The following is a 12,830-nucleotide window of genomic DNA, read 5'->3' as shown; positions in this document are numbered from 1 at the left end:
TATCCTCCTCTGGTGCCCTGTTGCTCTACACAGGAAACTCCTGTTCTGAAAACCAAATACAGATCATCTCTACCTTGTACAGCTGTGACAAATAACCTTGAAATGTCCCCATGATTCCACAACCAGGGGACCCCAGGCTACATGCCAAGTAGAAATTCTGAAGCTTTGAGTCCTGATTTTGTTTTTTGTTTTTGCTGGAGTTGAGGCTAGAAAGTTTTAATAAAACTCTAATGACTCATCAGAAGTCTGCGTCTCTCTTGCCTTAAATACGAATTGTAAAAGCCCAGACTACCAAACTACAATCTCAAAGCCATGAGTGTTTCCTACACTCTGGAAAGCTACAGGGCACAAAGATGAGTCAGGGAGGGGGGACCACTGGATAGCGCCCCAACCTATAGCAGAAACATGGCATGACAGTTCAAAGCTCATTGTTTCTGTGAGGCTTTCCCAAACAGGAGAATTAATGGATCCCAACCATTAGGCTTCATGGTCCTTGGTACAGCCCGCCACAGTCCCTTAACACTGTTCTTTGCTCATTTGGAGGACTGTTGCATCTTTGGACAGTGAGTTCCTAGAGGACAGGAGCTCTGTTTTATTTTCCTGGATTCCCGGTGCCTAGTGGAAGGAGGTGACCCTCTGAAATCTGTTTTGGGGGAGGTGTGGGCAATATTCTAGGGAAGCACAGAGTAGGGGAAAATGCCATGTGATGTAAACCGAGTGATTCATTCAGCTTTATGGTCTCACTGTGACAGAAAAGACATCTGAGCAGGGGTTTAAAAGACAAGTAGGGGTTTCTGGGAGCCATTTTGGCCCAGCCTGAGAAGCGACAGTATGAGTATACGTCATGCCTACATCATGACAGCCCCCCCACCCAACCTGGCACCTTGTGTCTGAAGGAGGCCCACAGTCTCGTCTTGGTCTGTACATTTCACGTATCCAAGCCAGGCGTCTGTGTAACTCTGGATCAGTCGTGAGCTCGTCAGTCATTGGCTAATTTCTAGCTGGGCACGTTAGGGTTAAAAATACACGAATGCGGGAGGTAGAGGCATTTGTCAAAACCATGTCAAGGAGGCTTTATGGAAGTTCTAAGGAATGTGTGGGAGCAGAGAAGTCACCCTGACCCATGTACTTAGGCTCGGTGGAATGTGCCCAAAACCGGGACGCACCTCTGAATGTGATGTAGTTCTTGTAACGGTGTCCATTGTTACAACCTGCCCACAAAGACCCCCCTTTTCTTTAGCATTTACTGTTTTTTTTTTTCGCATTTTTAAAAAATTTAAATTCAATTCACATATACTATATTACTTGTTTCAGAGGAAGAGATCAGTGATTCATCCATCTTCCATAATACCCAGGGCTCACTACATCATGGAGTGCTTATTTTCTAATGAATGATAACGCTGCTTAACTATGTTAATTCCAGTTGTTCCTCTCTGCTCAAATGTAAACTCCATGAAGGCAGGGCCTTGTTGTTTTGCATTGATGTATCCCGAGTACCGGGTACCATGTCTGAGACACACATTGAGTGAGTGAATATTGACATGAGGGAAGATATTTGAATGAACAAACGAGAGAACACTTCTGCCCCAGATCTGAGCTCAAGTAACGGGAAAGACAGTTGTCCTGGGAGAAGTGGAACTCGGGAACAGAGGCACAAGGATTTCCTCCAGAGACCCAGCCTCTGTCCAGAAGCTGCCTCCTTCCCAGTGGCTGGGCTGGCTTGTGCCCCACCAAGGGGTGTCGTGAACACACCTAAGCAACAGAAAAGTCGATGCTTCAAAAGCTCTCTCGAGTGGCTCTTGTTTAAATAAATCCTTCATCAAAGGAGGGAGCTGTGATGATTCAGGCCCGGAGCACTGTGTTCAAGTCCCTGGGTTCAAGTCCCAGTTATGTCCACATCTAGCTATGTGATTTCAGGTCAGTCGTTAGCCCTCCCTTGAGCCTCTCTTTCCCAACTCATAAAATGGGGGCAGTGAACTCGTCTTCACGGCCTGCCTAGCGCTGCACCTCCTGATACCAGGTGGCCCTCCGTAAGCAGCATCAGGCCCATGGAGACCCTTTGAAAGCTTAGCCGTGTGGGTGGGTTCGAGAGCCTGTTTCCAAGCCAGTCTGCAGCTCTCCCCAGGAAAAGATCCAGCAACGCCCCATGAGTTTTGTTAGGGAGGTTTGGGCAGCACCCCCCGCTCCAAACCGAAATCCCCAGTAAGTCAGGAAGATGTATGTGTTTTAAAACATTGGGAGGTCTGCTTTGGATCACCCTGGAGCTGCGGCTTCCCGGAGCAGCTGGGAGTGAGTGGAGGGAAGCGGTTCCTTTGCTGGGAGTTCTCCGGGCGCAGTGCTCAGGTCCCACACGGGGGCTGCCTGCATTCGGCTTTGGCGGCCGTTGACTTTTAAATCATAAAAAGCCGCTCTATACACAGTTTACTCTGTTGCTAGAAGGCAGCAGAACATAGGTATTAAAAAAAAAAAAAAAAAAAAGGCAGAAGAAGCAGCCGTTAATCCCGCCAGGCTTCTGGGCACTGGAGTGGTTGCGGATGACAAAAGTTAATTAGAAACATGAGCCGTTTAACTGAAAACACTTGTGACAATTGGAAGGGCAGCCTCTCCCGTTTGAGAATTTTTCCTGGGGAACCGTTGCGGGAGGAAGTCACTGCTCCTAGGTAAGTCGTGTCATGGTGACTTTGCAGGCGCGGACGTGTCCTTTGGGGGCTGCGGTGCCGCATCCTGTCTGTCCTGTGGGGTGGGCGGGCGTGGGCTGTTGGTGGCGCGACTCCAGGCTCAGCGGGGACTTGCCTTCTGGGCCACTTTCTGTCTGACAGCTGCCCTAATGCCTGCGACAGAGCGATGCGGTTCTGAGCGCTCCCGGAGGAGGGCGTCACAGCCCTTGTTCCTGGAATATGGGCCCCTCGCCTTGCAGGAGAACCCCATATTCCTGGAATATGGGCCCCTCGCCTTGCAGGAGAACCCCAGTGTGGAAACCGCCCTTCTCAGAAGCATTCGGATTCTCAGTTTGGAAGTATCCTGAGGCTTTTCTGAGCAGAGGGTCTGGCTGGGGAAACACTCCCCGGGCGCCAGAGGGGAAGCCTTGACTTTCCGATAACCTGTGTGTTTTCATGCCTACAGTAAAGCGTGTGCAGTGGATACTCTGAAGCTAAAAAGTCTTTTTTAAGTCTTCCCTGAATCATGTTGTACCTCCTTCAGAGTGTCAGCGAAGGAAAAACGTGTATGCTTTGATAGGACCTAGCAACTTCCTCGGGTGATTATTCTGTAAAGACTATGCTTGGTTTCTCTTTCTTTCTTTTTTCCCCGTTTTAATGTCTCTCCTATATTTCTTTAAGTTGGCTAATTCCCAATTATTTCGCGTAACTGAGAACTTGAGTTGTGGGTTGAATAATTCATAACAGTAAGCATTTCCTACGTCTTTCCTACATACCATAGCGGCCATAGAGTTTTTGGCTAGTTTGTGTTTCTGTAAATGTATGCTTAATTGTGCTTTGCACATGTTGGTGCTAAGATCCGTGCACATTTGCATGACAGATACCAGAATGTGCTGGTGAACATGAACAGGGTGTGAAGGAGAGCAGCGGGCAGGTAGGATTTGGACCTACAGGTAAATGCATCAGGTGGGGGGTGGGGCGCGTCATCTGGCATTTGGATAGAGAGCGATGGGCCCTGGAACCATGGCCCACCCTCCTGCACCTGCAGCGCAGGTCCATAGGCATAATTCGGGTTTGCTTCTCTTCCCCATCTCTGCAGAGCCATTGGCGAGCCCCACCTCTGCCCACCCCGGAATGAGCGAAAATGCACCTGCTTCTCTGGAGAGCGGCAACAGTCCCAGCCCTGCTAACAGCAGCGCGTCCTCAGCCATCCCACAGCCCGGCGCTGCCTCCAAGCCCTGGCGCAGTAAGTCGGTCAGCGTGAAGCACAGCGCCACGGCGTCCGTGCTCTCGGTCAAGCAGCCCATGCCTGAGGCCCCCAGGCCCGCCCCCGAAGCCATGAAGCCAGCCCCCAACAATCAGAAGTCCATGCTGGAAAAACTCAAGCTTTTCAACAGCAAAGGGGCCTCCAAAGCAGGCGAGTGCCCGGGGTCACGGGACACGAGCTGCGAGCGGCTGGAGATTCTGCCCACCTTCGAGGAGAGTGAAGAGATGGAGGTCACCGCGCGCTCACTGTCCACCGCGGGTCCCGCTTCCAGCAGCCCCAAGATTGCACTCAAGGGCATCGCCCAGAGGACTTTCAGCCGGGCGCTGACCAACAAGAAGAGCTCCCCGAAAGGCAACGAGAAAGAAAAGGAGAAACAGCAGAGGGAGAAGGAGAAGGAGAAAAGCAAGGACCTCGCCAAGAGAGCCTCTGTGACAGAAAGGCCGGACCTCAAAGAGGGGCCGAAAGAGGACCCCAGTGGGACGGTGGTGACTGAGATGCCAAAAAAGTCCTCCAAGATCGCCAGCTTCATCCCCAAAGGGGGAAAGCTCAACAGTGCCAAGAAGGAGGCTCCGGCCCCTTCCCACAGTGGAATACCAAAACCAGGGATGAAGAGCATGCCCGGGAAATCCCCAAGTGCCCCTGCCCCTTCCAAGGAGGTGGAGCGGAGCCGGGGTGGGAAGCCGAGCTCGGGGCTCCCCCAGCAGAAGCCCCAGCTAGACGGCAGACACTCCAGTTCCTCCTCCAGCCTGGCGTCCTCAGAAGGCAAAGGCCCTGGAGGGACCACCCTGAACCACAGCATCAGCAGCCAGACTGTCAGCGGGTCCGTCGGGACCACCCAGACCACGGGAAGCAATACCGTCAGTGTCCAGCTACCTCAGCCCCAGCAGCAATACAGCCACCCCAACACCGCCACCGTCGCGCCTTTCCTGTACAGGTAGGTGTCTGCCCGCCCGTCCTGGGCCGGGGGCCAGGGAGCCTCTCCGGTGGGGTCTAGATCTTGGAGGGCAGGATCCGGCCTCCTGCCTTCCAGGGACAGGCGAGCTAGCGGCTGAGATGCCCCTTCCTTGATCAACTCCTTGTAGGTCTGTGCACCTATGCTCGAGGGAGCCGTCAGCCCAGCATGGCTCTGGGGGGCAGCAGGAGGGAAAGCTAAAGAGCTGCCCCAGATGAGGAGGAGTTTGCTGGGCATGTGGGGACCCAGGGCCATTTACAGAAGCAGCCGCAGCACAGGCAGACACGGCGGGTGGTTTGGTGTCGCCCGACGTGACCGGCCCCAGCGTCAGCCCTAACGGATCCCGAACAGGCTCCCAAGAATGGGCAACACGGAAGTCCCCTTGCTGGATACCTGGTGCTTCTTCTCACAGGTTTTGAACTTCTACACACTCATGATTTCTTGCTGCATCACATGTATTAGGCATTTTTTCAGACCTTGCTGTGAGCTAGGCTCTTTGGAGAGGCGAGCGGGAATGGGAGGAAGGGACCGGTTCTAGAAGAACGAAAGAACCAGGTTATACTGAGACAAGCCTGGATGTTTGCTTGTCTGACTCCGTGTCGCCCCATCCCTGTCTGTCTCTAACAGTGCATCCACAGGACCATGGGCGAGCACAGGGAGCCAGGTGCTTCTTACTCCCTGTGCTGGTGGCCCACGGGGGCCTCTGATGGCTCTGCCTGCACCCCACTGGCTCTGGGTGGCCCTTGACACATGCAGATGAGTCCCCTCCAGCAGACAGAAGCTCCCCTAGCACTGCTTTTAAGGGCGTCCCAAGGCTTTGCTCCCTGTGCTCACCTTGATCCTGTATTCGAAATGGGCAGAGCCTTTGGCCGCTCTGCACAGAATCTTCGTGATACCCCTGCCTGCCTGCCTAGCAGAAGGGGACCAGAGACTGAATGCCATGTTCTAGGCACTTCCTGTAAAGCCTCTGCCCTAAATACAGACACGTATACACTGTACGCACACACTCGCATGCCCACAGGCATGGACGTACGTTGACAGTCACGAGTACGGACACAAGTCCACCTTCCTGTACAAAATGCTAGTGTGCATGTGCCCATGTGTATTTACATCCTGTTCATATGCACACTCATACCCACACTTTCAGTTTCCTGCATTGACATGGTCCCCCGAGACTTGGATATCCCCACTCTCATTCCCCAAGTTGTACTCTGGGAGGCTTTATTACCATCCCTGCCAACAGCGGCTGGAAAGACTGGCCTGAGTGATTCAGAGTAAAGCCAGGCAGGTCCAGCCAGGGAGGGAATGCCAGGCCTCTCCTCGTCCCTCTTTCCTTCTCTTCCGCTCACCCCCCCCTTCAGCAGGGGTCATGCCCAGACTTTTTAATTGGGAGAAGGTCATCTCTTTATTCCATCAAGCCATCAGCTCAGCTAACAGTTGGAGAAGAGTGCCAGGGCTTAGAGAATGAATGACTCAGCGCTCACGCGTCTCCATGCAGGGCTTTGAATACAACTGTCCTCTGAACCATGGAGGCAATTGAATTGCTCCCCATGAAATTTTTATCATTCCAATAACATTAATAATCTTGAGGTCACGCATATTCAAGCTCCTGCTCACAGAGTCTTGATTTGCATTTTCCAAATTAAAATATAGGATGGTCTTTGGTCACCATCCATTTCACTCCCTTTCTTTTTTTCTGTAATCATTGGAAAGATTGTGAGACATTTAACCTCTTTTAAAATTTCAAGCTTTTCTGTGAGAGGAAAACTCTTAATGTCTGACAAATAGGAGGAATGAGAAAATGTCATGCTCTCTGTCAAGCGGCATTTTCATGTTCACATTCACTTTGTGCGATGTCCTTCTGGCCCCTCTGATGTGCCTTTTCTTGTCAGGTGAACCAGGATGGGAATGGGGGCATCTGGGCTCTGTCTTTTGTTAGCTGGTGACTCCCTGTGTAGTCTTGGACCCTACCTGTGGGGACAGCTAGGGAGACTATGCACCAAGTATGTGCAGAGACCCAGCTAAGGGCTTTTCGTGCCCTAGCCCATATAGTCACCCTGACACGCCATGAGCTAGCTATTTTTGAAATCCCCATTCTGTAGGTGAGCAAACTGAGGCTTAGAGTAATTAAATAACTTGCACCAAGTCCAGAGCTAATAACTAGGAGAGCTGGTGTTTAAAACCAAGTCTGTCTAACTAGAGGGACCGAGTTCCTAAGCACAAACCAGTTTCGACTCTGAATCACTGCGTCTCTCTCATCTACCTTGTCCTCATTTGTAGAGTGAGGAGACTGGATGAAATGAGGGGATTTTTTTAAAAAGATAGGTTAGACCCCCTTTGTGCTCTGAAGGTCACTCAAGTTCATGGCTCACAGCAGATAATTTGTGCTGCTCCCCCCCCCCCCCCAGAATCTGTCCATGTTAGTGATGTTACCAAGCCACAAAAGAAAGATAAGTTATCTTTTAAAATCATTCTGAATGAATTCTGTTTATCAATTCAGAAGTAACCCTGGACATCTATTACTTGACACTGGACCAAATGCTTCAGGGCCCTGTCACATGTGATTCTTGTAGCAGCCAGGGGAGGTCGCTGTTGTAAGCCCTGCTGCACTGATGGGGAACCTGAGGGTCAGAGGTGTGAAGTGACTTCTCAGAGGTGCAGGCTAACCTCCAGCCAGCTACAGTCCTACAGCCGGGAGGGTTCAGACTCCGAGTCTAATGCTCCTTCCCGTATCCAGCATCTTTCCAGACTTAAAAATTTCTCATTCATCCATTCATCACACCCTGCTGAACTCTACTGTACAAGTGAACTTGAGCAGCTCAGGTTCTTGCAGGTACATATCAAAAAAGCCAGTCTTTGCTTTCGGAGAGCCCTGTGGTTGAGGAAAGATGTATTAATTAGATCCCTTTGTAATATATCAGCATCAGACGAGTGAGAGCGCTGTAGAAACACACGGGGGGGCCATCAGCTAGTACCCCCCGGGGAGCCTTTCTGGCCAAGATGACGTGGGAACTGCGTGTTGAAGGCAGATTGGATGCAAAGGGAGGAAGAAAGAGGAAAAGAGCCTTTGGGCGCAGGTCACAGTAACTGCGAAGACATAACTGCTAAGGGCATGATGTGATCTCAGAATGGAGGGAAGGCTCAGGTGGAATATAGGGCCCGGGCTATGTATAAAGGGCAGGAGTGGTAGAACACAGGGCTGGGGATGAAGGAAGAATCCCCAGTGGGGCATTGTCTTCCACAGTTAAGGACTTAAGAACTTTCTCCATGGGCGATGGAAACTATCAGAGGCCTTTCCTCAGAGGGATGTGATCACCCCAGTATCACAAAAATCAGCACAGGATGGTGTGGGGAAGTAGATCAGACCTACAGGCAGTCTAGAATAGAGAGCACAGGTTCAGATGCCTGATTCAGACCCAAACGGTAATATAAATCAGCGGCTTGGGGTAATGGGACTATGGCCTCTGGAGTTCTGGGCTCCTCCGGAGGGAGCAACCATCCCTTGGCGCCAGCAGGTGGCGCCCTGCAAGAAAGTCAATCAGGACTTTCTTTGTTTTTACGGAAAAAAAAGAGAAAGGGACAAGGCAGAAATCCAGATATTTCTTGCGAAATCTCCCAATTTTAAAATGTTGAAACACATTCAAAAAGCGTTAAAATCCTACACAGACCAGTGAGAATCTGTGGGCTGGTTCCAATACTTGGCTGCGGTTCGCAACCCGTAGGCTGGAGGCGGTGTACCTGTTTACACAGTACTTCTAGGGCAGAGAGGATGAGACCTTGGACTCTGGCCAGGGGGTCCGGAGGAGCAGTGTGGATCCGAATATCCTCAACGGTTGGAGACAGCAGGAATTTGGAACTGATGGCTTCATTTGGAGGGCACAGGCGGGGCAGGATGGATGACGAGGTTTCCCAGTACATCCCCCACACTGAAGACCGTTCACATTCTTGGCAGACGCTTTCTTCATAGAGAGTGAAATCTGGCTGAATGAGCTCAGGATGCTAATGAATTAATAAGGCTACACCCAGGGTTATGCATCTGAGTGCGATTACACATTTGCACGCCATGCCGAAGTCAGCAGAGGTAATTGTGACAAGAAGGCATTGCATGAAGCAGTTGCCTTGATTTGCTTGACAAATGAGGGCACAGAGATGGTTTGGGGAAGTACAGATCTCAGTCAAGTGCTGAAATAATGATCAATGCGACCTTTCATCTCAGAAGATCTGAGCTCTGAATCAGAGACGGAGAGGGCAAACACACCTGCTTGGCACCCACTCCCGACCGGTTTCATAGTCACCTCTTCAGAGAGAGCCGTGTCAGGAGGATCGGGGGAGGGCCGTGGAGCTGTTAATGGAGTCATCTTTATGCTTGACTTGCTGGCATTGCTGAGTACTCAGAAGTTTGCTCTTTGGCAGAGGTTAAATGATCCAAGCCACGCTGTACTCTCCAGCGTTTTTCTGGCTAGACCTAGCTCCCTGATGGGGATTCAGAGAAGCATTCCCCAGCGAGGGCTTGCAGACCCTCCATTTGGGCAATGAATATTTCATCTTTTACAGTTCGGTGGCTCTCTCTGTTTCTAGGACATTGCTCCACAAGCGCCAATGAATTATTTAGAGTCAGTCTGCTGGTCTGCTCTGTTCTAAAGCTTCTTGTTGAAGGGAGCGATGGTGGGTGCTGTGGTCAGACCACAGTGGTCCAGATGTGGTAGCTACCGCTTGTGACAAGTGTGTCTGCTTTGGTTTGTGTGTGAAGGTCCCAGACAGACACCGAAGGGAATGTTACCGCTGAATCCAGCTCCGCGGGTTTGAGCATGGAGCCCAGCCACTACACCAAGAGTGGACAGCCTGCTCTGCAAGAACTCACCGGTGAGTATGGAGCCCCCGGAACGTCTGTGTCTGCTGGCGATGAGGCCTCCCGTATGCCACCTACTGGAAGGGCACAAACCCAGCCTGACTCGGAGTGACTTCACTGTTGCATTGATGGATAAGCTAAGCGAACTTACTTTATTTTTTATTATTTTCCTTCTTCTTGCTTCCTTGTCCTCTCTTACACCATCCACTTCCTCGTCCCTAGGATTGTAAGTCCCTTACTTACTGGCAGATCTTATTTTAATACATATTCCATTTCATTCCAGTAGGGGCTCTGGGCTACTCTGACACTTAACCTTGAATCTCCTTGTTTACTCTTCAGATAAAGTCACTTTTGCTATAAAACACTGTCTTCTTTTCTTTCCTGTATGGAAGCACTGATCGCAAACACATTCTTAGCTTATCCATTAATCGGAAAGAAGAATACAGCATGCTTCTTTTACCAAAAAGAAAGAAATGAGCATATCTAAATATTATTTTAATATAACCTAGATGATGATGATTAAAGGGGTATTATTTTATGTGAAAACATAAAATCCACAGTTGTTATGTACTTAATGGCACAGATACTGATTTATTAATGTTATACTGTCATATTCTTAAAGGAGAAAAGTTAGCATAAGAGTTAGGATTCCTCCTGCACTGGCTTTGGAGTTACTACCCCCTCTGTCTGTCTTCCCTGTTCCCCAACTCTGTGCCCTCTCTTCCAGCAACTTCTAATCAGGGAAGCAAGCGGTAAACCACATATTTAGCGGTGGTTGTGTTATTCTTCACATATCTTACCACTTCCAGAGTTGGGTTAAAAATTGAATCCATGTTTAAAATCCATTTATTAGACTAAATATCCATGACCACACCATTTTAATAGCCACATTACAGCTGTGGAATTGGTCTGCAGCCCACGTGATGGAATCGTACCCATCTCACCATTAACTCTGAGTATTAATTTCAGAGGCTCTCAGCGATTTAACTATTTCCTTCTGGTTCTGCTGGTCAGGCATGGTGATGGGGCAGAGTTTTGAAGCCATTTATAAGTGATCTGTCTTGCAGCGGCTCAGGGCCCCACATTTGGGATTGATTTTGTGCTTCCTTCTCACCAAGCTCTGTAGCCCCCTTGCAGATGAGGACACAGAGAGGCCAGCCGAAGGGCCCGCTACGAGAAGGGCGTGCCGTTCGGTGACGGCTCAGGTCTCCACACGCATTCCAGCCCATGTTCTTCTGTGCACACATCAAAGGAGCCGGGCCAGCGCTCTGAGAGCCCGGCGTGTATCAGACGTGTGTCCCGTGGAGTAGTGTGGATTCGTGTCAGACACAGGCTGGCAGAATTCACATTTGAAAAGCAAAAGCAGCAGCCAGAGAACATTCCACATCACACTTGAATTTCAGAGTGACAGATTACAGCCTGTGATCTTTCACCAGTTTCTCTTTTTCTCCATGTGTCTCCTCTGCATCAGGCCTGCACAGCCAAGGAAGCGCTCGGGGAACCTGAGACGCTGTAGTTGGTGTGGGGACAGATCTATGCAGCCAGGCTTGTCTGATCACGCACTCTGGCTTTTCTGAAGTCTGACGGCATGTATTGCTGATGGGAATTTTGCCTTCCCTCCCTCCCTCCCTCCCTCCCTTCCTTCCTTCCTTCTTTCCTTCCTTTCTTCCTTCCTTTTTCTTCCTTTTGCTGATGGGAATTTCTTAATCAGAGTGGCTTGTCTTCACATTCAAGGAGTAGAAATCAAATGTGTGACTGTACTGTGGATTATTTTATAGAGATAGCAAATGGTAGTACAAGGTTAAATGAACTTATCCACAGCCAATCCCTTGAAATGACAGTGAATGGTAGGTGTATTTAGAAATAGACATTTAGGGGGAACCTGGGTGGCTCTGTCACTTGAGTGCCTGACTCTTGATTTGGGCTCATGTCATGATCTCAGGGTCATGAGATCGATCAAGTTCTGCATTGGGCCCCACGCTCACTCGCTCTTTCAAAAAAATAAAAAGAAAAGAAAGAAAGAAAGAAAGAAAGGGACATTTAGGAGACAATTTGACCAATTGGTTTGTTCTTCCCCTCCTTTGACAGGGAAGGGGGATCAGGTGGATTTTCCCATGGTGCTTTGTCATTTGCATAACATTACACCTGAGGGGGCACCTGGGTGGCTCAGTGGGTTATAGCCTCTGCCTTTGGCTCAGGTCATGATCTCAGGGGCCTGGGATCAAGCCCCGCATCAGGCTCTCTGCTGAGCGAGAGCCTGCTTCCCCCTCTCTCTCTGCCTGCTGCTCTGCCTACTTGTGATCCCCCTCTCTCTGTCAAATGAATAAATAAAATCTTAAAGAAATTTTTTTAATATATTTTTAAAAATTACACCTAAGACCTGCATCTTGGGTGGTAAGGTTAGAAGGGAACACGCACACCTGTTTATTATCTGATCCATGAATCCCTTCTGTCCATCACTGATGAAATGTCTTTCAGTTTCTGCTTGGATATTGGGACAGGAAGTTATTCCTTCATAAGGCAGCCCTTCCATTTTTGTTGACTCTAACTAATAACAGGATTCTTTATTCTTTCGTTTCTAATCACTGGATATAATCCAACTCCTGTAGCCCACAGATAATTTCCATTCTCTGTCATACAACAGGTTCTTCCTTAAGGCTCCTTACTCCAAGTAAAAATCCTGAGTTCCTTCCATGTTCCTCTTGTAACACCCTGACATCCCCCCAAACTCGGCTCTATGTGATCAGAATGTGGTGTTCTCTCCATCACGACCAGTGGCCCGAGGAAGGCTGACCTTGCAAATTCAGCAGAGCTGCAGGGAGCATGGAATAGCTTAACATTTCTGTATGTGAGCAGAAGGAGCCTCTCTTCCCACGGGAGCATGGTTGGGTTCTTATTTTGTTCAGGCAGTGAGTTGGTAGGGGATTCTTACATCATCCGTGGGGCAGAATTGGCAATTTAGAGTGTGATCACCTAAGCAAGGCAGGTGGGTTCCTGGCTTGCCTTTCTGCATTGCTCTTGGAATCTGGTATGTGTAGAGTTCTGAGGGGAGCAGACATTTCCCAGCAGACACCCCTCCCCACACACACATCCCACCCCAGGGAA

At 49.8% G+C, this 12,830-nt stretch overlaps 1 protein-coding gene across 6 annotated transcripts in view; it reads left to right on the top strand.

The window, feature by feature from the left end:
• The window catches only part of NAV2 (neuron navigator 2), a 399,056-nt gene that overhangs the window by 222,167 nt on the left and 164,059 nt on the right, over nucleotides 1-12,830 (top strand). For all 6 annotated transcript variants that reach the window (XM_046014626.1, XM_046014624.1, XM_046014625.1 and 3 more), the window contains 2 exons: nucleotides 3,757-4,858; nucleotides 9,627-9,739. In XM_046014626.1, the coding sequence (XP_045870582.1) occupies nucleotides 3,757-4,858; nucleotides 9,627-9,739 (1,215 nt within the window). The remainder of the gene's footprint in view (nucleotides 1-3,756; nucleotides 4,859-9,626; nucleotides 9,740-12,830) is intronic.

This window comes from Meles meles, chromosome 8 (assembly GCF_922984935.1).
Source record: "Meles meles chromosome 8, mMelMel3.1 paternal haplotype, whole genome shotgun sequence".
Classification (NCBI taxonomy): domain Eukaryota; kingdom Metazoa; phylum Chordata; class Mammalia; order Carnivora; family Mustelidae; genus Meles; species Meles meles.
The sequence above is the reverse complement of the archived record's forward strand: the minus strand, read 5'-3'. Positions and strand labels throughout refer to the sequence as shown.